Source organism: Helianthus annuus, chromosome 5 (genome assembly GCF_002127325.2).
Source record: "Helianthus annuus cultivar XRQ/B chromosome 5, HanXRQr2.0-SUNRISE, whole genome shotgun sequence".
Taxonomy (NCBI): domain Eukaryota; kingdom Viridiplantae; phylum Streptophyta; class Magnoliopsida; order Asterales; family Asteraceae; genus Helianthus; species Helianthus annuus.
In genome coordinates, this window is record NC_035437.2 from 29,265,145 (window position 1) to 29,291,008 (window position 25,864).

The 25,864-nt window shown below is 39.1% G+C and overlaps 1 protein-coding gene across 1 annotated transcript; it reads left to right on the forward strand.

Moving 5' to 3' along the window:
• Nucleotides 1-386: 386 nt before the first annotated feature.
• Nucleotides 387-4,156, forward strand: LOC110940639 (cold-responsive protein kinase 1). Its single transcript, XM_022182190.2, has 7 exons — nt 387-741; nt 1,672-1,851; nt 1,975-2,105; nt 2,212-2,425; nt 2,506-2,737; nt 2,811-2,961; nt 3,676-4,156. The coding sequence occupies exons 1-7, from the start codon at nt 723-725 to the stop codon at nt 4,033-4,035; spliced, it is 1,287 nt and encodes a 428-aa protein (XP_022037882.1). The 5' UTR covers nt 387-722; the 3' UTR covers nt 4,036-4,156.
• The last annotated feature ends 21,708 nt before the right edge of the window (nt 4,157-25,864 follow it).

Here is a 25,864-nt window from a genome sequence, read left to right on the forward strand (position 1 = left end):
AGACGCCCCATATTGCTTTATGTCGCGTGCCAAACACTTAGTCACATTAGTCCTCAAGACGCCTCGTATAGCCTTAGACGAGGCGTCTCTTGTTCCCTCGTACAGGCCTAGACGCCCCGTCTGATGTGACTGATGTGACATGGTACGATGTTCAGTGGTTGGTCGGATAAAATAACCTTAGACGCCTCGTATAGGCCTATACAAAGCGTCTTGAAGGGTATGAAAATAGGCAGTCATACACATCAAAAAATACAATCAAAATAGTCCAATCTAAAATTCAGAGAGATATCCGAACCCCATACTAATAAAAAGTAACTTTGTTAGTTTAACCATATATACTTTTGTACGGTTTCAACAAGAAAGAGAATCCAAACGTTAAACAGGACAAAGATTCTGTAAAATTCGTTGATGACTGCCCCCTACAATTCCAAAATCTTTCCTTTTCCCCTCACTAATATTATTCCCAAATCTCTCTTTATCTGCCGTCTTCAACAACAAGACAACCTCAATTTTGAACTTATTACACTTCGAAATCTCCGATAATTTGTCATGTCTGCTTCAATCATCCCACTTTTGTCGTGTCACTTCCTCTTTTGCTCTGTTATTCTCCATCTCCCAATATTTCAAGACAAACAAAAAGAAAGTTCTGGGTCTCAAAATACCCACCATTTTATTCCTGCTGTTGCAGGGAAGAGAGACTGTAAACATTGGAATAAGAAGATATGTGTCGTCTACTTCAAGGTATTTATCTTGGTTTTCGTTATTTGGATTTTTTTTTTAAAGTTTGTCGTTGAGGAATTTTAACAAACACTTGGTGTGCATTAATGATATAGAATATTATTTGATTCATTTAATCGTTAAGGGATAAAATTAGTGTTTTTGATAAAAATTGGTTGAAGAAGATCTAGTGTACCTATAAATTTTGATCTTGTTTGAGGTTACGTGTCGAGTTGTGCAGTGGCGGATCTAGAAAAAAACGTCACAGGCAACGTTTCAAAATTTTCTTTTCTGTAGGGCAGCGAAAACGAAAAAACGTCAATTTTTTCCAAAATTTACGCTACTGCCAGAGTGTCAAGGGGTTGCGGGGCTACCCTATTATCAAGCTATATCCACCCCTGGAGTTTGTGGAAATGCAGGATTACGATGCGTCATCGGGCCCACGTTGGCCTGACAGCTACACGGGCATGCGCATGCAGGAGCCTTGTGCGTCGGGTTTGCATTATTGTAATTTAGTGGCCTAATCTTGATTACCTTAGTTATTAAAAGCCATCGCCTCTTGCGCCTAGGCCCATTTTCCAAGCTAGGCGAGGGCATTGCGCTTTAAGTCAGTCAATTGCGCTTTAATTCTCCAGGTGATGATGATTCAGGCACAAATTTCGGCGAGATTCTGGAGAGTTTCCGGCCAAATTCTCTAAATTCCGGCAAGATTTTAGCCATATTTCTAATATTTTAGAACTTTTGGTACCAAACAGATGATATTAAATGTCATATAATAGCTTAGTTTATTTTGTTTGAAGAATAGTATTAATTCTTTAATAACTATGTTGATTACTAAGGATTATAGTTAACAAGTATCAACTGTATATCATGTTTGTGTTCAAATTAATATGAGCATGATGTTAATATGTATAGAAAAGGTGTTTATTGTATAACAATAATTTCTTTATGCAGAAGAGCCTCTATCATTTGATCAACAAAGCTCATATACAAAGCCCCACAATGCGCACTTATACTTTTTGGTAGGAGGATTCATCGTGTTCGTATGTTTGCTAATTCTTATTGTGGTGTTCCGGAAATTTGTCAGACCACCACAGCTAGGAAGGTGCGTCAAGCGAAAAGACAGCTGCAAAGGTTATACGCTTTATCTCATTTTTCGTTCGTGTAATCTACTATATGTTTTTGTTTAAGGTGGATCGTGTGATGACGACTTCATATTTCATATTAGTAGATTAAACCTCTTTTTGTAAATTCCAGCTGCAAAAGATTATTTTAGTGGGAAACTTGAGACAATAAGCTATTTTAGCTTTCGGACGTTAAAGGAAGCGTCTAAGAATTTCCATGAGTGTAATCTGCTCGGAAAAGGTGGATTTGGACCTGTTTATCGAGTATGTTGGTTCTAAATCTTCGTTGTTTAACACCTGATAATAGACGATTTATTTAATGAGGTAATATTATTGAACAATTCATAATTTGATTTAATATTTTATAAAGGGTAAGTTACAAGACGGGAGGCTGGTAGCGATAAAGAAACTATCGTTCGAGAAATCACATCAAGGAGAGGCAGAGTTTCTTGCGGAGGTGAGGATGATTACAAGCATACAACACAAGAACCTCGTTCGCCTTCTTGGCTGCTGTTGTGAAGGACCTCAAAGGGTACTCGTATATGAATACATGAAAAACAGGAGTTTAGACCGTATTATATATGGTATAAACCTTAAACTCCGTTTCTTAAATCTCATCAGATTTGTGTTTGTTTTTTGATCTTCTCATAGACTCTATAAACAGGCAAAAGCAATCAGTATCTGAACTGGAAGACTCGGTTCCAAATTATCTTGGGTATCGCTCGGGGATTGCAGTACTTACATGAAGAATCACATATCAGAATTGTTCATAGAGATATTAAAGCCAGCAACATTTTACTTGACGGAAATTTTCAGCCAAAAATCGGAGATTTTGGTCTGGCCAGGTTCTTCCCTGAGGATCAAGCGTATCTCAGTACCACGTTCGCTGGAACATTGTAAGAGTTCTAAATATATATATATATTTTTTTAAATATTTAAGTTTTTACAATTTGTTTTTGTGACATGTAGAGGTTATACAGCCCCTGAATATGTCATCAGGGGCGAATTGTCTGAAAAGGCCGACATATACAGTTTCGGAGTTGTGGTTCTGGAGATCATTAGCGGCAGGAGAAACACCGATCTTACACTATCATCCGAAACGCAATATCTCCCCGAATATGTATGCCATTTACATCTTGCTAGCAATATTAACATCTAAGTTAATTTGAAGAGATTAGAAACCTACTTATTAAAAGTACTAAACCGAATGAAAAGCTTAATTTTTTTAAAAGAGTAAATTACAAAAATCGTTCTTTATGTATGTCACTTATTGCAAATTGTGTCCTTTATCTTCAATAATTACAGAAAACGTACTGAATGTTTGCAAACCCTTGCAAGTTATTTTCTTTAGCCCTAACTCAGTTAATTTTTGTGGTTAAATCTGACCAAATGGACCCTATACGACGGTATTTTTGTGGTTAAATCTGACCAAATGGACCCCACATGACAGTAAAATGACCAAAATACCCTCATGTGGGGTCCATTTGGTCAGATTTAACCACAAAAAATTAACTGAGTTAGGGCTAAAGGACATAACTTGCAAGGGTTTGCAAACATCGAGTACGTTTTCTGTAATTATTGAAGATAAAGACACAGTTTGCAATAAATGACATACATAAAGGACGATTTTTGTAATTTACTCTTTTTAAAATAATACATATGTTATAGTTTATTTTCAAAGAAATTAATTATTGTTGATTTAATCAAAAAATCGACAATCGTATATTTGTATCGTCTCTTGATGATCATTCTTTTTGGACATTAGAATCAATGCATCCGTTTTTAGTTAGCGAAAACAATCTTAATGACTAGTTTGCATGTTTCATGATACAAGGCATGGAAGCTATATGAGAGATCAAAAATGATTAATCTCATAGATCCAAGAATGCAAAAAGATGGTTTTTCAGTGAGGGAGGTTATGAAGACAATTCATGTGGCTTTATTATGCCTTCAACCTCTTCCAGACATAAGGCCAGCCATGTCAGAAATCGTGGCGATGCTGACTTGGAAGGCTGAAATGGTAAAATCGCCAATAAAACCGGCCTTCTTGGATCGTAGAAGACGGGAAAATGATGAAAATGTGTCAAGGGAAACCATTTCCAATGGTTTTCCTTCTCTCGAAACCGAATCGCCTTCATTAACCCAACCGCCAAATTCCCGAGAATTCGATGTCAAAGGAGAAATTATTGTTTAAATATGTTGGTTTAATCATTAGAGATTTACCAAACAATATGCAAGTGTGATAATTCTACTGGATTATCCTGAACAAGTTTTGATTATTTGAGGAAATATAGAAGTGAAGCTTGTTCATTTTCTATTTATTTACAAAAATGGTACTTTTGATACTTTTTTTTATAATTCTTGAGTGCACCATACCCACAGGAATGGGTATAAGCTTGTAAAGGAGTAGCACAAACTAGTAGAAAGGGTAGTAAAGAATGCCATATTTGTGTATAAACTTTTTGACAAACATTCAACCACCTATGTCATGAGTACATGGGAAATTGGGAACCTTTTGTCATGTGCTTTTTCTTCAATCAAATTATTTTTGTTGTACTATTCTTGTTTATATGTTTTTTATTCTATAAATCATTTTATATATGATATGATAAGCAACTATATAGAAAAGGTATTTTTATTGTAGGTTAATCATTTAAAATGTTTTCCGTTCTTGATTATTAACATCCTTTCTTTAGTATTGTGTGATTATGAAATTTAAATTAGATAGGGGAAATTGGCCTGTAATAATCCCACCTAGACCTTATTGGCCATTAATAATCCCATCTCAGAATATTTCCCCCACCAGTCCCACCTTTCACCTATTTTTCCTACAATGGTCCCCCGTTAAAAAAACTTAACGGAGTTAAGTTTTTTTCCAAATTACAAACTGATTCTTTAGGGCTTTTGATTAGAACGACGATACGAGTCCATTGATGTAAAACTTGCCTCGTAACGGTGCTCCAAACGATGAAAACGGCGCTTCAATTCGGGTGTTTAAATTTCCAATTAAATAAAATCAAGTCACTTGGAGCACCATTTCGAAGTAAGTTTTACATCAATGGACTCGTATCATCGTTCTGATCAAAAGCCCTAAAAAATCTGTTTGTAATTTGGAAAAAAACTTAACTCCGTTAAGTTTTTTTAACGGGGGACCATTGTAGGAAAAATAAGTGAAAGGTAGGACTGGTGGGGGGAATATTCTGAGGTGGGATTATTAATGGCCAATAAGGTCTAAGTGAGATTATTACAGGCCAATTCCCCAATTAGATAAAAAAAAATCATTTTACTAATGAGAAGACAGAAGATCAAATACAAATAACTTTAACGTACAAAACGTACGAACTGAAGGTTTTGCTGAAAAAACGCGTTGGTATTTTTGTAATTATTTATTCGTAGAGTAATTATCAAAATTATTGTACAAATGATCTTGTAAGGTAATTTTGATCTTGTAGAGTAATTTTGTAAAATATTCCTGTAGAGTAATTTTGATCTTGTAGTGTAATTATCAAAATTACTCTACAAGTGTATCTTGTAGAGTAATTTTGATCTTGTATGGTAATTATCAAAATTCCTTTACAAGTGTATCAAAATTACTTTGTATCAAAATTACTCTACAAGTGTATCAAAATTACTTTGCAAGTTTATCAAACAACATACAATTCAAAATTACTCTACAAAATTACCTTACAAGATCAAAATTACTATACAAGATCGTTTGTAGAGTAATTATGATACTCTACAAGATCAAAATTACGCTACAAGAACATTTTAGAAAATTACTTTACAAGATCAAAATTACCCTACAAGATCATTTGTAAAGTAATTTTGATAATTACTCTACGAGTAAAAAATTACGAAAATGCCACAACATTTTTTTGGCTTTTTCATGTCTTTCGTATGTTTTGTACGATAAGACACTTTGTATGTGAACTTAAGAAATCATTGATATTCTTATCTTCTTAATGGCCGTTGATATTCTTATGTAAGATATATTTAAAAAGTGTGTTGAAGGCAACTATTGACTTCAACTAAAAGCCATTAGGTCCAACGTTACTTTGATGACTTTGTTTATGTCATGGGTTAGAGTCTTGCTTAGAACCGTTTGCTCCATGTTGAGCTATGGAATTTTCCTAGTTGTGGGTTTTTTTTTAGACTAGAAGGTATGGGGGCCGGCTGAGGCCCGGCTAGGATCGGCGCCGGTCCCCCACACCGTCCCCTGGGGCTCGGCTCGTCACACCCGGCAATCCACAGCCGGGTCCGCCGCTCCTCTTTTGAATGATATAGCCGTTAAACAACGGCTTTTTTAATAAAAAAAAAATTCATTTTCATTTTAAATAAATACCACAATCTCATCCTTTTTTATACCATTCTCTCCCATTCTACTCCTATTCTTCTCCAATTCTCTTTCTTTTTTTATAAAAACACTCCATATTTTTTATACAATTTGCTCTAATCATGAATCCATTCAACCCAAACAACCCCAACCCAAATAATCCCAATCCGAACCAACCTAATTTTTTTTCGAGTCCCGCTTACACTCCGACTATGGATCCTTCGTGGGGGGCTTCGCAATTTCCGTTTTCGGGTTTCCAACAAACACCCAACGCCTTCTCACAAATGTCTCAACTTCAACAAATTCAACAATACCAAGCGCTCCAACAAATCATGCAACGCAACACGTTTGAACAACTCCAATCGCAATCGCAACCCCCGTTCAACTTGACGATGATGATGAAGAAGTCGTCCCCGAATCGCCACCGCAAGAGCTCACGCGCAAAAAAAAAAACAAGGGGAAGGGAAAGAAGGTTGAACCCGAAACCGCGCCAAAACCGAGAGCAAAGGGGAGACCTTGGACGAAAGTAGAAGAGGAGGCGCTAGCAATGGCGTTTGTTAAGGCCTCTACTTGCCCGATAGTCGGTATGAACCAAACTTTTAATTTAAATTAAAAAAAAAAAAATTACTAATGCAATATTTTTTAAAATTTAGGAAACAACCAAACGGGTAGTAGTTTTTGGAAGAAGACAACGGATAGATTTAACGCGATTATGGAGCATGGTCCGGCTCGTGATATCGAATCCGTCTCGGGCAAGTGGCGTAAAATGAGCAAGGTCATCAACAACTTTAACGCGATTTATAACCAAATTTACCTTTCTCCTTAGGGATGGCAATCAAACCCGAACCCGATGGGTAATCCCGTAACCCGACACATTTGGGACGGGTTTGGGGTCGGTTAATCGGGTTTGGGACGGGTTTGGGAATAGTTTTTATTTTTTTCGCGGGTTTGGGACGGGTTTGGGATTTAGTGATATACTCGTTTACCCGACCCAATTACCCGATAAAGTGTACCCGTTTACCCGATTGTATACCCGATATAATTTCTTTTATATTATTAATAGGAATATATATGATACATCCATTTTTTTTACATATATGGGTATTCTATTCCGTATACATTGTAGTTGTTTGATATATATTTTTATAATAAAAATACAAAATGTAATCGGTTAGTAGCTACCCGATAGATACCCAATGAGTTTTGAGATGAGTATACCCAACGAGTAATCTTTTTAAATTAACGGGTTTACCCAAAACCCGCGGGTATACCCGATACCCGATGGGTATTTACCCGCTAGAAACCCGACGGGTTTTGGGACGGGTTTGGGACAAGCTTAGCTAATCGGGTTTGGGTTTGGGATTACCTAAACCCGTCCCAAACCCGACCCATTGCCATCCCTATTTCTCCTCCTAGCGGGAGTAACGACGAGGACATTCTTAACCTTGCTATCGCCAAGTGGGACTCTCAAAATCCAACGCCTTTCCCGCACTTCCGAGCATGGAACGTTGTAAGGAAAGAACAAAAATGGAAGCCGGTTCCAAATGAGGTCGCAACGGCCAAACGCACTAAAACTTCCGAGTCCGAAAGTTATAGTGCAGGAGGCTCCACCGCTCGTTGTCAAATCGACATAAACGACGACCCGGAAAATGACGAGGATGTGTTGCCCGTTCACGAGTCGGAACGTCCCACCGGAAGGGACAAAGCAAAAAAAGAAGCGGCCGGAAAGCGAAAAGCGGCCGGCTCGAGTGGAGGTGGCGGCTCGAGTGGAGGTAGGGGCGAGAAGGCATCGTCAAAAATGGACGACTTGATAAACGAATTCCGTTCGTTCAAAGAGTTCGCGGCCGAAAAATATACTCACAAGAAAACCGTGTCGTCCGACTATGCTCGAGCGGAAGATTTTAGGATTATGAGGTTGGATCTCGACTCGATTCCGGAGGATGAACGCGAGGTTTATCGGAGGATGAAGGAAGAGGTGAAAAAAAATGGACATCGTAGGTTTTTTTTTTATTTTTATTTTCGGTAATTTTTTTTTAGGAAATGTAATTTTTTATTTTTATTTTTCGGTAATTTTTTTTAGGAAATGTAATTTTTTTTATGTTATGAAATGAAATTATTTATGTTGTTTTATGTTGTATTTTTTAATTTTTATAAAGTTTTTATTAACTTAGGTTATTAAATTAAAACTTAGGAAATTATAAAATAATGAGGTGGGGCCCCATCCTCCATCCCCCTCCATCCTTCATGGAGGCTCATCCCCCACGAGCCGCCTACGTGGCGCCTACGTAGAGGCTCATCCCCGTGGAGATGAGCCGAACCATACCCTTTAGTCTTAACTGTATAGACCAGACCACTGCATCCGTTTCTTCAGGTGAAAGGATGATCCCAGATGTATTGGGTCTTTGATGTTCAAAATAAAGATTGTTTCTTATTTTTCTCACATGCATAGTATGTACTATGTAGTATTAATGTATTATGTTGTACATGACCAAGACGGGATGAAAAAGATAAATTAATAAGTTCATGATATGTTTTCTCATTCGTGTCTTGTGGAAAGGGCTGTAAATAAATCGAACTTTCAGTGAAAAGTTCGTGAACCGGTCGGGGGAAAGTTCGTTTAATAAACGAACAAACACGAACAAGAAATTTCGTTCGACAAGTTAAACAAACGAACATAAACAGAGGATGCGTTAATTTGTTTATGTCCGTGAACATTCAGTAATGTGTTTATTTATGTTCGCTCGTTTATGTTCATTTGCGTTCCTTCATTTAAAGATTTTATATGTTATGTTTTCTTTTGTTGGTTTTAGTGTTTAAAATTTGAAACCATACTATACACCTTTGTCAACATCCCCGTTTAACCATTTCAATTTTAGGTTGTGTTAAACAGGATTAAAGAAGAGTTTATTCAGCTGAGGCATAATGGTGAGTCGATAGAAAAGATCACGGGAGTGTTTCTTGACAAGCTCAGGTTTTGTGATGAGTTGGTGCAAAATGAAGAACAGAAGATTTACTATTACTATAACATGCTAAGTGCGGAGTATCGGGAGTTTGTGACTCCTTCAAAATACGAGCATCTTACAGAGATAGTAAATGCCGCACGTGAAAGAGAGATAGAGTTGAAGAAACAAATTGAAAGGAGTGAAAGGAGGGTGTTTGATGTGAACCCAAGCCCTGCAAAGAAACCAAAGCCTAATGAAGCTCCTAAGAAAGGAGTTGCAAAAGGGGGAGTACCTCAATGCAAAATATGTGGAAAGACTCACAAGGGCGAATGTTATTTTAAAAACAAACCATGTCCTGCTTGCGGAAAAGTGGGACATGTGGTTGCAAATTGCCCGGGGAAGGTGTCAGTGGGTTATAAATGTTATAAACTGGGACATAAAAAGTCTGAATGTCCGAAGTTGGTTGGAACCAAAGACACAGCTGACGCAAAGTCTGATGCCCAGAAAGCGAGGGCAAGGTCTTTCCACATGACAGCCGCAGAGGCTAAAGCTGAACCTGATGTTGTTTCAGGTATATTTCTTGTAAATTCAATTCCAGCACGAATTTTATTTGATACGGGTGTGAATAGATCTTTTGTTTCACATTGATTTATTCAACACCCTACATTCACATTAACGAAATTACCTATGCCTCTATAAGTAGAAATAGGTAATAATAAAAGTTTTATTGTTTGTGATATGTGCTGGAACTGCAAATTGAGCATTGACGATGAAGAATGTTTCGTCGATCTAATTCCCATGTCAATGGGAGAATTTCAAGTGGTAATCGGGATGGATTGGCTAGCTCGATATCACGCGAAAGTAATATGCAACCGTAAGGAGATACAACTAATGTCTCCGAGCGGAAAACATGTTACTATCTATGGGGAGAAAAGTTGCAGCCCCATAATCTGCTCGTTTATTAAAGCTTATAAGCTTGTCCAACACGGATGTAAGGCGTATATGGCTTACATACATGATTCGACTAAAGAGTCTCTAGAAATTAAAGACGTACCAGTCGTACGGGAGTTTGAAGATGTTTTCCCAAAAGATCTAACGGGGTTACCACCTGAACGCGAGGTGGAGTTTGGCATCGAATTAGTTCCGAGCGCGAAACCGGTAGCCAAGGCTCCTTATCGATTAGCGCCATTGGAACTACAAGAATTGTTATCACAATTGCAAGACCTTCTCGATAAAGGATTTATTCGGCCGAGCGTTTCTCCGTGGGGAGCGCCAGTATTATTCGTAAAGAAGAAAGACGGAAGCATGCGAATGTGTATTGATTACCGGGAGTTAAAAAAACTCACGGTAAGAATCGATACTTGCTTCCTAGGATCGACGACTTGTTCGATTAGCCGCAAGGCGTGAGTTGGTTTTCAAAGATCGACTTAAGGTCGGGTTATCACCAATTGAAGGTAAAAGAAGAAGACATACCGAAAACGGCGTTCAGAACACGTTATGGACATTACGAATTTTTATTAATGTCATTCGGATTAACAAATGCACTTGCGGCTTTCATGGACCTCATGAACTGCGTCTGTAACCAATGCTAGATAAGTCGGTGATAGTATTCATCGATGATATTCTCGTGTATTCGAAGAGCGAAACGGATCACGAGTGTCATTTGCGTGAAGTACTTGAAACACTTAGGCGTGAAAGACTTTACGCGAAGTTTGCAAAATGTGCCTTTTGGCTACGTGAGTTATCAGTGCCGATGGTGTGTCGGTGGACCCATCTAAAATAGAAGCTGTGTCTAAATAGAAACCTCCGAAGAATCCATCAGAAATTAGAAGTTTCCTAGGTCTTGCGGGTTATTATTGGAGATTTATACAAGATTTCTCCAAAATCGCAACGCCATTAACCAAGTTGACCCGTAAAGATGAGAAATTTGTATGGGGAAGCGCACAAGAAAATGCCTTTCGAATACTTAAAGAAAAGTTGACTGGTGCTCCGGTATTAACATTACCAGATGGGACTGAAGACATGGTCATCTATTCTGACGCATCCCAGCTTGGTCTCGGGTGTGTACTTATGCAACGAGGGAAAGTGATCGCGTATGCTTCAAGACAATTAAAGATCCATGAAAAGAAGTATCCGACACACGATCTTAAATTAGCGGCAGTGGTTTTTGCCTTAAAGATATGGAGGCATTACCTGTGTGGTGTAAAATGTACTATTTTCATTGACCATAAAAGTCTCAAGTATTTCTTTGATCAAAAGGAGTTGAATATGAGACAAAGACGTTGGTTAGAGACGGTGAAGGATTATGATTGTGAAATTCATTATCATCCCGGAAAAGCCAATATAGTTGCAGATGCACTAAGCAGAAAAGAAGAATATTCGCCCATTCGGGTGCAGTCGATGCAGTTAGTAGTGACCTCGGGTTTACTTGAACGAATTAAAGAGGCACAATTGAAACTGTAAAAGAAGAGAATCTGAAAAAGGAAAGAATTGTGGGCCGGCTCTAAGACTTGAAAGATAGTAGTAATGGATTGAAAACCCGTTTCGATCGAATTTGGGTTCCAAACACGTGTAATGTTAAAGCTCTTCTTCTTGATGAAGCCCACAAGTCCCGCTATTCTATTCATCCGGGAGCTACCAAGATGTACCAAGATTTGAAACAAAACTATTGGTGGCCCGAAATGAAGCGAGACATAATTAAGTATGTTGAAAAATGCTTAACTTGTTTACAAGTAAAAGCAGAACACCAGAAGCCTTACGGTAAACTTCAGCCATTAGACATTCCGGTGTGGAAATGGGAGCACATCACTATGGATCTATTAACTAAACTACTAAAAACTACACGTGGATTTGATGCCATTTGGGTAGTAGTTGATAGATTGACCAAGAGTGCCCATTTTATTTCAATTCGTGAGACTTACACATTTAAGAAGATGTCAAAAGTATAGACGAATGAAATTATATCTCGCCATGGAGTGACGGTGTCTATCGTATCGGATAGAGATACACGGTTCACTTCAAACTTTTGGCGTGATTTCCAACAGCAGATGGGTACTAAGTTGTTCATTAGTACCGCATATCATCCGCAGACCGATGGGCAGAGCGAAAGAACTATTCAAACACTCGAAGATATGCTACAAGCATGTATTATCGATTTTGGCGGTAGCTGGGATGTCTATCTACCACAAGTTGAGTTTTCATATAACAACAGCTATCATTCCAGTATTGGAATGGCTCCATACGAAATGCTTTACGACAGAAAGTGTCGAACCCCGGTGTGTTGGGATGAAGTGGGTCCGCGAGAATTAGCCCACAAAGATGTAGTCAGGATCACTAATGAAAAGATTGAAATGGTCCGGGCTCATTTGAAAGCTGCCCAAGATCGGCAGAAATCTTACGCGGATAAAAGACGGAGACCAATCGAGTTTCAGGTTGGTGATATGGTTATGCTCAAGGTATCTCCGTGGAAAAGGGTCATCGATTCCGAAAAAGGGGGAAATTGAGTCCAAGATTCATTGGGCCACTGAAAATTATGGAACGTGTGGGTAAGGTAGCTTACCGACTCAAATTGCCAGAAGAATTGAGCAGTATACACAGCACTTTCCATGTTTCACATCAGCGAAAGTGCTTAGTTGATGAAACAGCTTACATAAGCTACAACGACATTGAAGTTGACGATAAACTGAACTATGTCGTAAAGCCTATCGCAATTCTTGATCGAAAAGTTAAAAGCTTAAGAAACAAAGAAATCAATCAAGTTAAAGTCAAATGGGAACATCGGAAGGGATCGGACACCACTTTTGGGAGTCCGAAGAAGAGATGAGACGCTTATACCCTTCCTTATTTGGTACGTATTACGATTTCGAGGACGAAATCCTCTTTAAGGGGGGTAAACTTGTAACACCACTAAAATATTAAACTATATATGTGTGTGTACATGTATGAGTTATAATATTAATAATAAATTAGTGAAAAATAAAAACTAGGAATATTAACCTAGTTAAATACAAGATATAAAGGATGGGGAAACCAAGGGTTCTAATCAGTTTACCTATTCTAAAAACTAGAGGGCCCAATTGTGTAATAATTGAAAGTTGTTTTAAAACACAGGATAAACATCATACACACACTCTGTGTGTGGTATTCTGTTCGACCAAACACCTAGGAGCAAACATCTTTGTTCTTGAACCCTAATTCACCCATTTCTACTAAAAATCAAAGAGAGAAACCGAATTTCATTCGATTCTAAGCTAAATTCGTGATCCTCATACTTAGTATATCACAAGGTATGTGTAAATTTGATATGTGATGATGTTTTGATTATTCTTGAATTCTCATAACTGAAATTATTGGAGAATTGATTGATGTTATGACTAAATTAGGATGATTACAAGTCTAGGAACAAGCCCTATATAAGAATTTGATGATTTTGAATCATAATCACTTGAATTGATGAATTATCATACGAGTAGTAAATGGGTTTTGATTAAAAAGGATGAATCCTTGTGATGATTGATATTATTGAAGGGCTAGTATATAATTATAGATGTCTGTTGTGTATATGGGACATCTAGTCTTGAATATGATGAAGTAACATGGTTAAAAATATTCATCATGAACTTGTTAGGATTAGTATACTAATTTCGCCCACAAGATGTTTGATAAAATGCTTAAATGAAGTTGAATTATGTGAAAACAAGAAGAAATCGCTTAATTGATTCGTTAGAAGCATTATGTATTGAATATCGACTTATCAGTTTTAAGTGATGTGTCCAAATTGAATTCTATAGGCAATTTGGGTGGAACTTCAAGTAATCAAAGCGGAGCGGATAATCGTCAAAAAGGGAAGATTTGAAAGGTACGTGGCTATACGCTTCATAGAAATTGTTAGTTATTTAATTCCAATTCTATTGAATGATAAATGTATCGTTATGAAGTTTGGAGAGTGTCAAAACGGTGGATTCCGTATAGACAAACCGAACAATTTAAACAAGAGTTTAAAATTATGATTTTATAATAAAAGTGATGGATTTCACTATAATAGTCAAACAGGTCAATTTGACTCAATAGGTGATTGTTTGGTAAGATAAAGCGACGGATGTCGTTAAGGAAACCAAACGGGTCAAAACAATCAAAGTAATGTCACTTTGGTGAATTGAAGAGATGGATTTCGCTAAGGGTTATTGGATTTTATCACCCCCAACTCCGGCCTTTGGCCATTGCCACCCCCAACTAATACTTTGACACCCGGCACCCCCAACTTGACTTTTAGTTTGTGCTAGCACCACTCAGTTAAATATTTACTAACTAAGTTTGTTTCTTATCCTATGTGCCCACAGACTTGATGACGTGGAAAGGATGACGTGGCGAATCTTGATTACTAAACCCTCATTTGTTTCAATTCACCAGATATCTCTCTCCCTCTCTCTAAAACCCATCCTCTCTCTCTAAACCTTTCTCTGCAAATTCAACCTACAACAACGGGATCCAATCAAGCAACAGTTTCGTTCCTCACAAGCCTCACATGCGCCGCCTTCGGCATCGACACCGCTGCAACTGTCGACAGTTCCCCCCCCCCCCTCTACAACGTCAATGACGACCAACGTGCCGTCCTATTCGACCGTTTTCGCGGCGTTATCAACGATACCGTCAGCGAAGGTACTCATTTCCTCATTCCATGGCTCCAAACGCCTTACATCTTCGACATCTGATGTGCGTAAGTGTGTATATGTTTTTAGATGTTTATTTAAGCCCTTTTTACACTTTTAGCCAAGTTTTAAATTTATAAAACACGATATTTACTAACACTAAACACACATATGGGCAAGTGCACCCATCGTGGACGTAGTATAGTGTTGGTAAGATACCGAGGTCGTCCAAGGACACAAGAGCTTTTAATACCGGTTTATCCTCAACGTCTAATCAAATCAAAAAGTTAGAAAAATGTTTTAAACTAAGAAAAATAAAAACTAACTAAATGCTGAAAAATAAAATAAAATAAAAAACAGATAGACAAGATGAATCACTTGGATCCGACTCGTGTATTAGTATAACCTTTGATTATTTTCGCACTTTTGCACTTGTTTAAGAGATTATCTTAGTTATTGTAGTAGGCCCCTCTTTTGAAGGCGACGTTACCCTCAACCCAGTAGTTTGAGTCAGCAAGGATACAATCCTAAAGGGTCGGATTATTGAAAGATAATGAATTAAGTTATTAATGCAAATTATGGTAGGCCCCGTTTTCGGCGGTGACGTTACCCTCGACTAAGTAGTCTGAGTCAGCAGGGATACAGTCCTAAATAGCCGGGTTATAGTATTAATAGTAGTTAGCTTATGAGGGGGTCAAAGAGTTTGGATCCCCGCCATCCAATACCCATGGGCATTGAAGGCGGTCCTATTAAATTTGACCCAGGTCCCAAGCAGGACCTCTAAACGCTGAACAAGGGCAAGACCTTTACCAAACCGTTCCCTTAACCCCCGACCGGGTAGCCAACATACCTCCATATAGACCGTGGAGATATGAATGGTGAAAATCTTTTATTTTATATAGACAGTAAAATAATGCCAAGACACCACGGACAAACGATAAGGAAAGATCACCTTCAACATAAGTAACTAGTTATTAAAGTCATTAATACAAAACCAAATAAAAAGTGCAAAAGATTAAAAATAAAAAGTATTATACTAAACACTTGTCTTCACCAAGTGATGTAAGAGACTTAGGCAAACATGGCCTTGATTGTCAAGAACTCTTACGATCAATCTTGGATCCCGAGACGACTCACACACTCTATGATGGACAATGGATGATGGTGGTGGATGATGGTGTTATGGTGGTGATGGGTGGTGGATGAAGTGTGAGAGAGGTGGTGTGCCAAGGGATGAGAGAGAATGGAACCAAGCTCCTCTATTTATAGGCTGAACAGAACGCTGGACACGGCCCCGTGTCCGCTGGACACGGCCCCGTGCCCGTCTGACATTCTCTCTCTTCATTAATTGTAATTGCGAATTACAATTAATGCGCCTGCTGTACTTTCAACACGCCCCCGTGTCCGCTGGGCACGGCCCCGTGGTGAGCAATGGAAGCTTCTACTGGTTTGTCTTTTCTGCTGCTTCCTGGGCACGCCCCCGTGTTCACTGGACACGGGGCGTGTTCAGACTTCTGTTCTCTTCTCTTTGTCTTGGGAGATGCCGTTGAGGGTCCGGGCAGTTTACTTTTGTCCCTTTTCTTGTATTTATGGTAGAATTAGTGGTCTTTTTGCTTCTTTTGTGATTTTGAGCTCATTTCATCCTGAAAATACAAAAGGAAGACAAAAACACTCTTTTTCCAACATTAGTACTTAAAAAGGGTTAGTTTTATGCCTTAATTGATGTGTTTTATATGTTGCATTTTACACACATCAAATACCCCCACACTTGAACTTTTGCTTGTCCTCAAGCAAAACTCTTTTAATGTGGCTTTACACTCCCAAATGGAATAGGTAGAAGAGAAGTTTTTTAACTTGTCCTAGAGTGTCGGGAATCCAAGGTTTGTATAGGTTCTATTTTTATTTTATTTACAATCTTATTCGTCATGGTTTATTTTGAACTTTTCATAAGATAAACTACTTAATTGGGCATAGCATGCCTTATTAAAATTCCATTTATATACAAGTTCACATACCTCACGGGAGATCACTCAATCACTCGGCCGAAGGTGTATATTTAAGTGAATCGCTCGAGAGCGGCACGGATTTACATTCTCCATATGCTTGCCAAGTGATCAATCCTCCTCCTTTTTAACTTTTTACCTTTGTAAATATCAAGAGGTCTTTTGGGGTGAAGGCTTGGGTTTAAAGGTGGGTGGTTGGTTAGTGGTTAGTAAAAAGGGCGAAAATCGTAACAAGTGTCGGTTTTCGTGAAATACCTTATTTTTGGTGACATTTATTTTTGAAGTATTTCTCCAAACAAGCTTTTTGTAGCTTATGTTTGTTTTTGACTTCATCATTTTTTTTTTTTTTTTTTTTTTGATCACCTTAAATGGTATGTTTATGAAAAACCGAGTTTGTTACTAAAATAAAGGTAAAAAAATGAAAAAGGTTTTTGGTGGGTAAAAAAAAATTGTTTTGGGGGTAATGAAATGAAAGGTTTAGGCTCAAAGGGGTTTTCTAGGGGGATTTTGGGTAGGTAAAAAAAAATTTGAAAAATAATGGTTTTGAAAGAAAAATAGTTAGTCCTAATGCCTCCATCATTTACTTACTTGGGTTTAAGTTGGTAAGGACCGGGAATGTATCGTCGTGGCAAGTTCTAGATTTGTAAAGACCGAGCGGCTATTCACACAAGAAACGAAAAATGAGCATTTAATCTAAATATGTGTATTTTTATGCTCAATAAAGGCTCAAAACTCACTTTTTGTGGGAATGGGTTTTTTAATGTGATCAAGCATATATAATCGAATTTTAGCTAGACTTGTTATACCGGTTCATAATTTTCTTATGTTAGTTCTTTTTATCACGACGCTATCGGTTGTAAGTTTGTAAAAATATAACCCTTTTATAACTTGTTATTCCCAACTTAAACTAAGACAAGTAAATAAAAAAAATGAAAAAGTTTTTGAAAAAAATTTGGGGTGTTTAGCGGTTCCAATAGAGTTTTGTGTAAGGCTTGTTTTAGGATTTTGCAAAATTCCAAGGTTTTAGCATCCCCCCCACACTTAAATTACACATTGTCCTCAATGTGTCCAAAAATAAAGTTTTTGGTTGATTAGAATATGTAAAAGTGTGTTTAAAAACAAAGATTTGTGTTACTGGCGCTCTGGACACGGCCCCGTGTTGACCGGGCACGGCCCCGTGGTCAAGTGCCAGTAACAAAAATTATAGAAGTGAAACAGAAGCCTGGACACGGGGGCGTGTTCGCTGAACACGGCCCGTGTCCAGTTACCTGAACTGGGTGATTTCCTGCAGGGGGCTCAGCACGGGGCCGTGTTGGTTGGGCACGGCCCGTGTGGAGCCTTCTGTTGTGGAGACTTTTGTCGGTTTGTTCTGTTCTTCTGCATGGTTCCATTTTTTTCTCGTTCCTTTTTTCATCCATTACCACCATGAGTCCATAAACCATAAAAACCATCATAACATTGATAATAGAGAGATAATACATAAAAAGGTTACATAGATAGTAAGCTTATGGAGTTCTAGCCCTATGTTTTATTTTAATGTTAGCAAAATTTCCAAGAATCTACTGATCTTGGTTAGATAAGGCTTTGTAGAGCTCCATCTTTCGGACACGTTTCTCCTCATATGTCGGCAAGCCACTCCTCTACCTCCCTTGGAAGGAGGAAGGAAGGCTCGTTTGCATTTGTTTGAGGAGTTTCAACTTCCGCCGGGACTTCTTGTGGGATTTCCATAGGAGGTTCCGCGGGGATGTCTCCCCACCCGGTAGGGTTGTTAATACCGAGTGCTAAGTTCCAGTCTTGTTGTGGAAGGACTGGTTCCATAGGAGGTGCCACCAAAATGTTTAACCTTTGGTGCAAAAGGTTAATCTCTTGGAAGCTGCTTTCCAATCCCATCGTAAGATCGTTGATACGGTCAATGAGGACCTCCTCTACGGACGTCATTTCGTCGAGAGCTTCCCTTAGTGCTATCACGTAGTGCACAAGTGTAGCTTCAACGGAGGGCCTCCTTCCCCTTCGGCTGTTTGGGGAATGAACGGATGATGTTTCGCTGTTTTCACTCGCCATTCTACGAAAAACAAACCAAAAATAGTTTATAAGACGAAACAGCTTCTGGACACGGCCCCGTGCTCACTGAGCACGGCCCCGTGTTCATCTTTCTGCAGAATTTTGGAGCAAGGAATTTTGGTTTTTTTAAGTTATTTTCTGAGTTTATGCAAGCTTTTTGACAGTAAATAACTCTAAACAATGTTACATAACATGTTTTTACCAAGATTCCATGACCAAAACTCCTTGTTTCCTACCATAAAGATTGAGAATTCAAACTTTTCATGGTGGCTTTTGGAGAAAGATGAAGAAGAAGGAAATGTCTAGAAGAGGAAAGGACAAGATGAGTTGTTGGAAACTTCTTTTAGACTTACCTAGGATTGTTTGAGAGAAGATTCCTTCAAATCTCTGTCCCCAAGTTGGTCCAAATGTGCAGGATTTTTGGCTGCATTTATAGAAAATGACAGCCCGCTGAACACGGCCCCGTGTCCGCTGAACACGGCCCCGTGTCCGCTGGACACGGCCCCGTGTGCAGAGAAAATTCTGACACAGTTTGTCCGTATTCTGACGTCATGATCAGAAGGGAATCTTTTGATGGACACGGGGGCGTGTTGGCCGAGCACGGCCCCGTGTCGGAAAGCTGACTTATGAAGTTTTGTCTTTTCTAAGGCGCTAACTTATATCGGGTGGCTCCTGACTTGTTGGAACAACCCCAAAGTGCCTAAGATACCTTAATTGTCCTATACTAAGGCGAGAACGCAAGAGGTTGTCGGTGAGGGTAATTCCTATTTTCATTCTAGGTGGACAAGTCCAACCCTTTCCCGGGCTCTCGTTAAAGAAGGTGTATGCCGAATCGCTCAGGTCTATGTATGCACCGAACGAGGTCGATGGGGAGTCCTTCACGGCACAATCGGCACAGGGACGACTATCGTCCACGTCTTGTCTAGGAAGAAAGGTATTTTCGGGAGCAACGAGGTTGTCAGAATGCGGTTCCAACATTTCCTCATGGTCATCATCTTGGGATGGATCTAAGAAATCCTTCCTAAGTTCTTTTGACCAATTTAGAAGTAGTTCTTCTAGTTGAAATAGCTCGTCAAGGAGCATATCTCCTAGAATATCCGGTTGGGCGCATTCGAGGGAGAAATAATGTTTATTTTTACTTTCGCCCCTCTTAAGGCTACAAGGAATTGGTGGGTCTATATAGTGTGGCCTATAAGTGAGGAAGAAACATTTTAATTCCTCGTGTTCGCCTCCACATATTTGACACCACAAACCATAAGAGTGCCGAAAGTAAAAAGAATCATCATTACTCATGTTTGTATCAGAAGTTACCAACCGTCGGGATCAAACGGTTCTGTTTTCAGCAACTGAATCTTGGGCACGGGGGCGTGTTGAGTGGACACGGCCCCGTGTTCAGCCTACTGTCTGATATAAAACAGGATTGCCAGTTCCAATGATTGGGCACGGGGGCGTGTTCAGCGGGCACGGCCCCGTGCTGAGCTCTGCAGAAGCTGAAAAATCTAAAAAAAAATCCTAAAAATTAAAGAAAAATAAAAAGATGATTAGGCCGTTGATTCCTAACTTTCTTAAAATCCTTGTGTCCCCGGCAGCGGCGCCAAAAACTTGATGTGCGTAAGTGTGTATATGTTTTTAGATGTTTATTTAAGCCCTTTTTACACTTTTAGCCAAGTTTTAAATTTATAAAACACGATATTTACTAACACTAAACACACATATGGGCAAGTGCACCCATCGTGGACGTAGTATAGTGTTGGTAAGATACCGAGGTCGTCCAAGGACACAAGAGCTTTTAATACCGGTTTATCCTCAACGTCTAATCAAATCAAAACGTTAGAAAAATGTTTTAAACTAAGAAAAATAAAAACTAACTAAATGCTGAAAAATAAAATAAAATAAAAAACAGATAGACAAGATGAATCACTTGGATCCGACTCGTGTATTAGTATAACCTTTGATTATTTTCGCACTTTTGCACTTGTTTAAGAGATTATCTTAGTTATTGTAGTAGGCCCCTCTTTTGAAGGCGACGTTACCCTCAACCCAGTAGTTTGAGTCAGCAAGGATACAATCCTAAAGGGTCGGATTATTGAAAGATAATGAATTAAGTTATTAATGCAAATTATGGTAGGCCCCGTTTTCGGCGGTGACGTTACCCTCGACTAAGTAGTCTGAGTCAGCAGGGATACAGTCCTAAATAGCCGGGTTATAGTATTAATAGTAGTTAGCTTATGAGGGGGTCAAAGAGTTTGGATCCCCGCCATCCAATACCCATGGGCATTGAAGGCGGTCCTATTAAATTTGACCCAGGTCCCAAGCAGGACCTCTAAACGCTGAACAAGGGCAAGACCTTTACCAAACCGTTCCCTTAACCCCCGACCGGGTAGCCAACATACCTCCATATAGACCGTGGAGATATGAATGGTGAAAATCTTTTATTTTATATAGACAGTAAAATAATGCCAAGACACCACGGACAAACGATAAGGAAAGATCACCTTCAACATAAGTAACTAGTTATTAAAGTCATTAATACAAAACCAAATAAAAAGTGCAAAAGATTAAAAATAAAAAGTATTATACTAAACACTTGTCTTCACCAAGTGATGTAAGAGACTTAGGCAAACATGGCCTTGATTGTCAAGAACTCTTACGATCAATCTTGGATCCCGAGACGACTCACACACTCTATGATGGACAATGGATGATGGTGGTGGATGATGGTGTTATGGTGGTGATGGGTGGTGGATGAAGTGTGAGAGAGGTGGTGTGCCAAGGGATGAGAGAGAATGGAACCAAGCTCCTCTATTTATAGGCTGAACAGAACGCTGGACACGGCCCCGTGTCCGCTGGACACGGCCCCGTGCCCGTCTGACATTCTCTCTCTTCATTAATTGTAATTGCGAATTACAATTAATGCGCCTGCTGTACTTTCAACACGCCCCCGTGTCCGCTGGGCACGGCCCCGTGGTGAGCAATGGAAGCTTCTACTGGTTTGTCTTTTCTGCTGCTTCCTGGGCACGCCCCCGTGTTCACTGGACACGGGGCGTGTTCAGACTTCTGTTCTCTTCTCTTTGTCTTGGGAGATGCCGTTGAGGGTCCGGGCAGTTTACTTTTGTCCCTTTTCTTGTATTTATGGTAGAATTAGTGGTCTTTTTGCTTCTTTTGTGATTTTGAGCTCATTTCATCCTGAAAATACAAAAGGAAGACAAAAACACTCTTTTTCCAACATTAGTACTTAAAAAGGGTTAGTTTTATGCCTTAATTGATGTGTTTTATATGTTGCATTTTACACACATCAACATCCGCACCAGACCTCATACTTTCTCCTCAATCTCCGGCACAAAAGACCTCCAAATGGTTAACCTAACCCTTAGGGTTTTATGTCGACCTGAGGTTAATAACTTACCGTCGATTTTCAAAACCCTAGGGCTTGAGTATGACGAGAAAGTGCTTCCGTCGATCGGATCAGATCCTGAAATCAACTACTATTATAACAACGAAAACAGACGTTTCTATGGATCAGATCCTTCGTACACAACACAAATCATGTCAAATTTCTACAATTCAGAAACAAAATCACCAAAATTCAATCCAAAAGGTTACATAAACAAAAAGAGAAAGTTACGGCGGTTTTAACAAGTTCTTCGGAGTAAGATCCGGCACGGATGACGGAGACGCGAGCGGCGGATGATCGGGAGGAAGATCCTGGACGTTGATTGAAGGAACGTTCACCTATCCACGGTAAAGAAGATGCGTTAAGCTTTACGAAACTTGCAGACACCATTGTTGTGCGTAGAAGAAAGAGGATTCAAGGGTTTGCTTGTTTGTTTGTTTGTTTGTTTGTTTGTTTGTTTATACATGATCTCGTGTTATAAAGTGCTTGACACGTCATTCGCCACATAATCTTGCCATCTCATCAAGTCTGTGCCACGTATGATAAGAAACTGCCACGTAGGATAAGAAACAAACTCAGTTAGTAAAGATTTAACTGAGTGGTGCCAGCACAAACTAAAAGTCCAGTTGGGGGTGCCGGGTGTCAAAGTGTTAGTTGGGGGTGTCAACGGCCAAAGGCCGATAGTTGGGGATGATAAAATCCAATAACCCTTTCGCTAATAAAGCTAAACAGATCAATAAGATGTCTTAAAGTAATTCGGAAAGATTACATGAATAAAGACGTCTAAGTGATACCGGATTTAAACATATTTGTATAAGTAAGGGCACATAAATTGCATGTATAACGCACCGTCATTTTAGGTATGTTATATATGTTAGTTGTATAGAAGTTGGAAGTTAAAAACTAAGTTTATTATTCATACTTGTGAACGGGTCAAATAATTATGAAAATTTTTATAGGCCGAGGGCTTAAACTTAAGAAAATTGTTCATGTGAATGTTGGATTTTGATTCTATGTTATAGAGGACCAAATTACGATCACGTAGGAAAAACGGGACCTAATTCGGATCAATAACGGACAAGTTATTTCCATTTTAGTAAATGTTAGTATAGCTGAGAATAATGCAGACCTATTAACAAACTCGTTGTAAAAAGTGGCGTTTCGCGCCACACGACAGCAACAACAGTCACCTGAGCGACACGCGACAGGTCTCGCGGCCCACGAGAGCTTTGCTCTTCTTGGTCGCGGCAAGCGATAGCCTACTAGAGCTAGAAAAATTTGTGGTTGATGTGTTTTGACATTTAGAACTTGTTAAATCACATTATAAACTCCGTTAACTAATGTTTTGGATGATTTTTGGTCATAGGTAATTGTACGAACTTGCGGATGAAGATCAAGTGATGTGCGTGTAGCGTGATATATTTTTATTAATATTTTAAGCCCTTTTTAACACTTTAGTCAAGTTTTAAATTTATAAAACATGATATTCTACTAACACTAAACACACATATGGGCAAGTGCACCCATCGTGAGCGTAGTATAGCGTTGGTAAGATACCGAGGTCGTCCAAGGACACAAGAGCTTTTAGTACCGGTTTATCCTCAACATCTAATCAAATCAAAATTTTAGAAAAAGGTTTTAAACATGAAAATAAAAACTAAAAATGCTGAAAAATAAAATAAAAATAAAACAGATAGACAAGATGAATCACTTGGATCCGACTCGCCTTTAGTATAACCTTTGATGATTTTCGCACTTTTGCATTTTTAAGAGATTATCTTAGTTATAGTAGTAGGCCCCTCTTTTGAAGGTGACGTTACCCTCAACCCAGTAGTTTGAGTCAGCAAGGATACAATCCTAAAGGGTCGGAATATTGAAAGATAATTAATTAAGTTATTAATGCGTAATGTGGTAGGCCCCTCTTTTGAAGGTGACGTTACCCTCGGCTAAGTGGTTTGAGTCAGCAGGGATACAATCCCAAGTAGCCGGGTTAATGTATTAATAGTAGTTTACATATGAGGGGATCAAGTCATTCGCACCCCCGCCATCCAATACCAGTGGGTATTGAAGGAGGTTCTAGTAAGCTTGACCCAGATCCTTGCAGGATCTATACACTGAACAAGGCAAGAACCTTACCAAACCATTCCCTTAACCCCCGACCAGGTAGCCAACATATCTCTATATAGACCGTAGAGATATGAATGGTGTAAATCTTTTATTTTATATAGACAATAAAATAACGCCAAGACCCCATGGACAAATGATAAGGAAGTTTCACCTTCAACATAAGAAACTAGTTATTAAAGTCATTAATACAAAACCAAATAAAAAGTGCGAAAAGATTAAAAATTAAAAGTATTACACTAAATGCTTGTCTTCACCAAGTGATGTAAGAGACTTAGGCAAACATGACCTTTGATTGTCAAGAACTCTTACTATCAATCTTGGATCCCGAGACTACTACACACACTCTAAGATGGATGATGGATGATGGATGATGGTGGTGGATGTGGGTTGTAGTGGTAGTAGAGTGTAGGTGAAGTGGGAGAGAGGTGGTTTGCCAAGGGATGCCTTTGAAGTGAACCAAGCACCTCTATTTATAGCCTGCACAGACGCCCGGACATAGCCTCGTGTCCATTAGGCACGGCCCCGTGTCCATCCTTTTTCTCTTTCTTCATTAATTGCAATTTGTCTGCATTAGCTCCACACGCCCCCGTGTTCGCTGGGCACGGCCCCGTGTGCAGAAGCGTATCTGTACTATCAAGATTTGCTTGGATTCTGCGAATCTTAGCGTTGACCACGGCCCGTGTTGAGCTGGGCACGCCCCCGTGTCGGGAATAGAAGCTTCTATAGCTTTGTCCTTTCTGCAGACAACTGGCCACGCACGGGGCCGTGGTCAGCCTTCTGTTCTCTTGTTTTTTATTGGGAAGATGCTGTCGAGGGGTCGAGCGTGCCACGTTTATTCCTTTTCTTTGTATTTATGCTAGATTTGGCTGCATATTTGTTCCTTTTGTTCAATTAAGCTCATTTGGTCCTGAAAATACAAAAGGAAGACAAAAGCACACTTTTCCAACATTAGTACTAAAAAAGGGTTAGTTTTATGCCTCAATTGATGTAATTTATATGTTGCATTTTACACACCTCAAATACCCCCACACTTGAATCTTTGCTTGTCCTCAAGCAAAACTCTTTATAATGTGGCTTACACTCCCAAATGGAATGGGTAGAAGAGAAGTTTTTGGGCTTGTCTTGAGTGTCCGGAATCCAAGATCTTTATTAGGTTTTATTTTTATGCTATTTACAATCCTATTCGTAATGATTTATTTAGAACGTTTTATAAGAGAAATTACTTATTAGGGCATAACATGCCTTTTTAAAATTCCATTTCTATACAAGTTCACATATCTCACGGGAGATCACTCAACACTCGGCCGAAGATGTATTTTTGTGAAACACTCGAGACCGACATGGAACTTACTTCTACCATATGCTTGCCAAGCAATCAATCCTCCTCCTTTTTAACTATAAATCTTTGTAAATATCAAGAGGACTTGGGGAAGGGTTAAGCTTGGGTTAAAGGTAGGTGGTTTTGGGTTAGTGGTTAGTAAAAATGGCTAAAAGCGTAAAAAGCGTCGATCTTCG

What these genes read in the sequence shown, in the direction of transcription:
- LOC110940639 (XM_022182190.2), top strand. An exon ending in GATTTGGACCTGTTTATCGA is followed by an intron (nt 2,106 to 2,211) that starts GTATGTTGGTTC and finishes TATTTTATAAAG; the next exon opens with GGTAAGTTACAAGACGGGAG. An exon ending in CGCAATATCTCCCCGAATAT is followed by an intron (nt 2,962 to 3,675) that starts GTATGCCATTTA and finishes TCATGATACAAG; the next exon opens with GCATGGAAGCTATATGAGAG.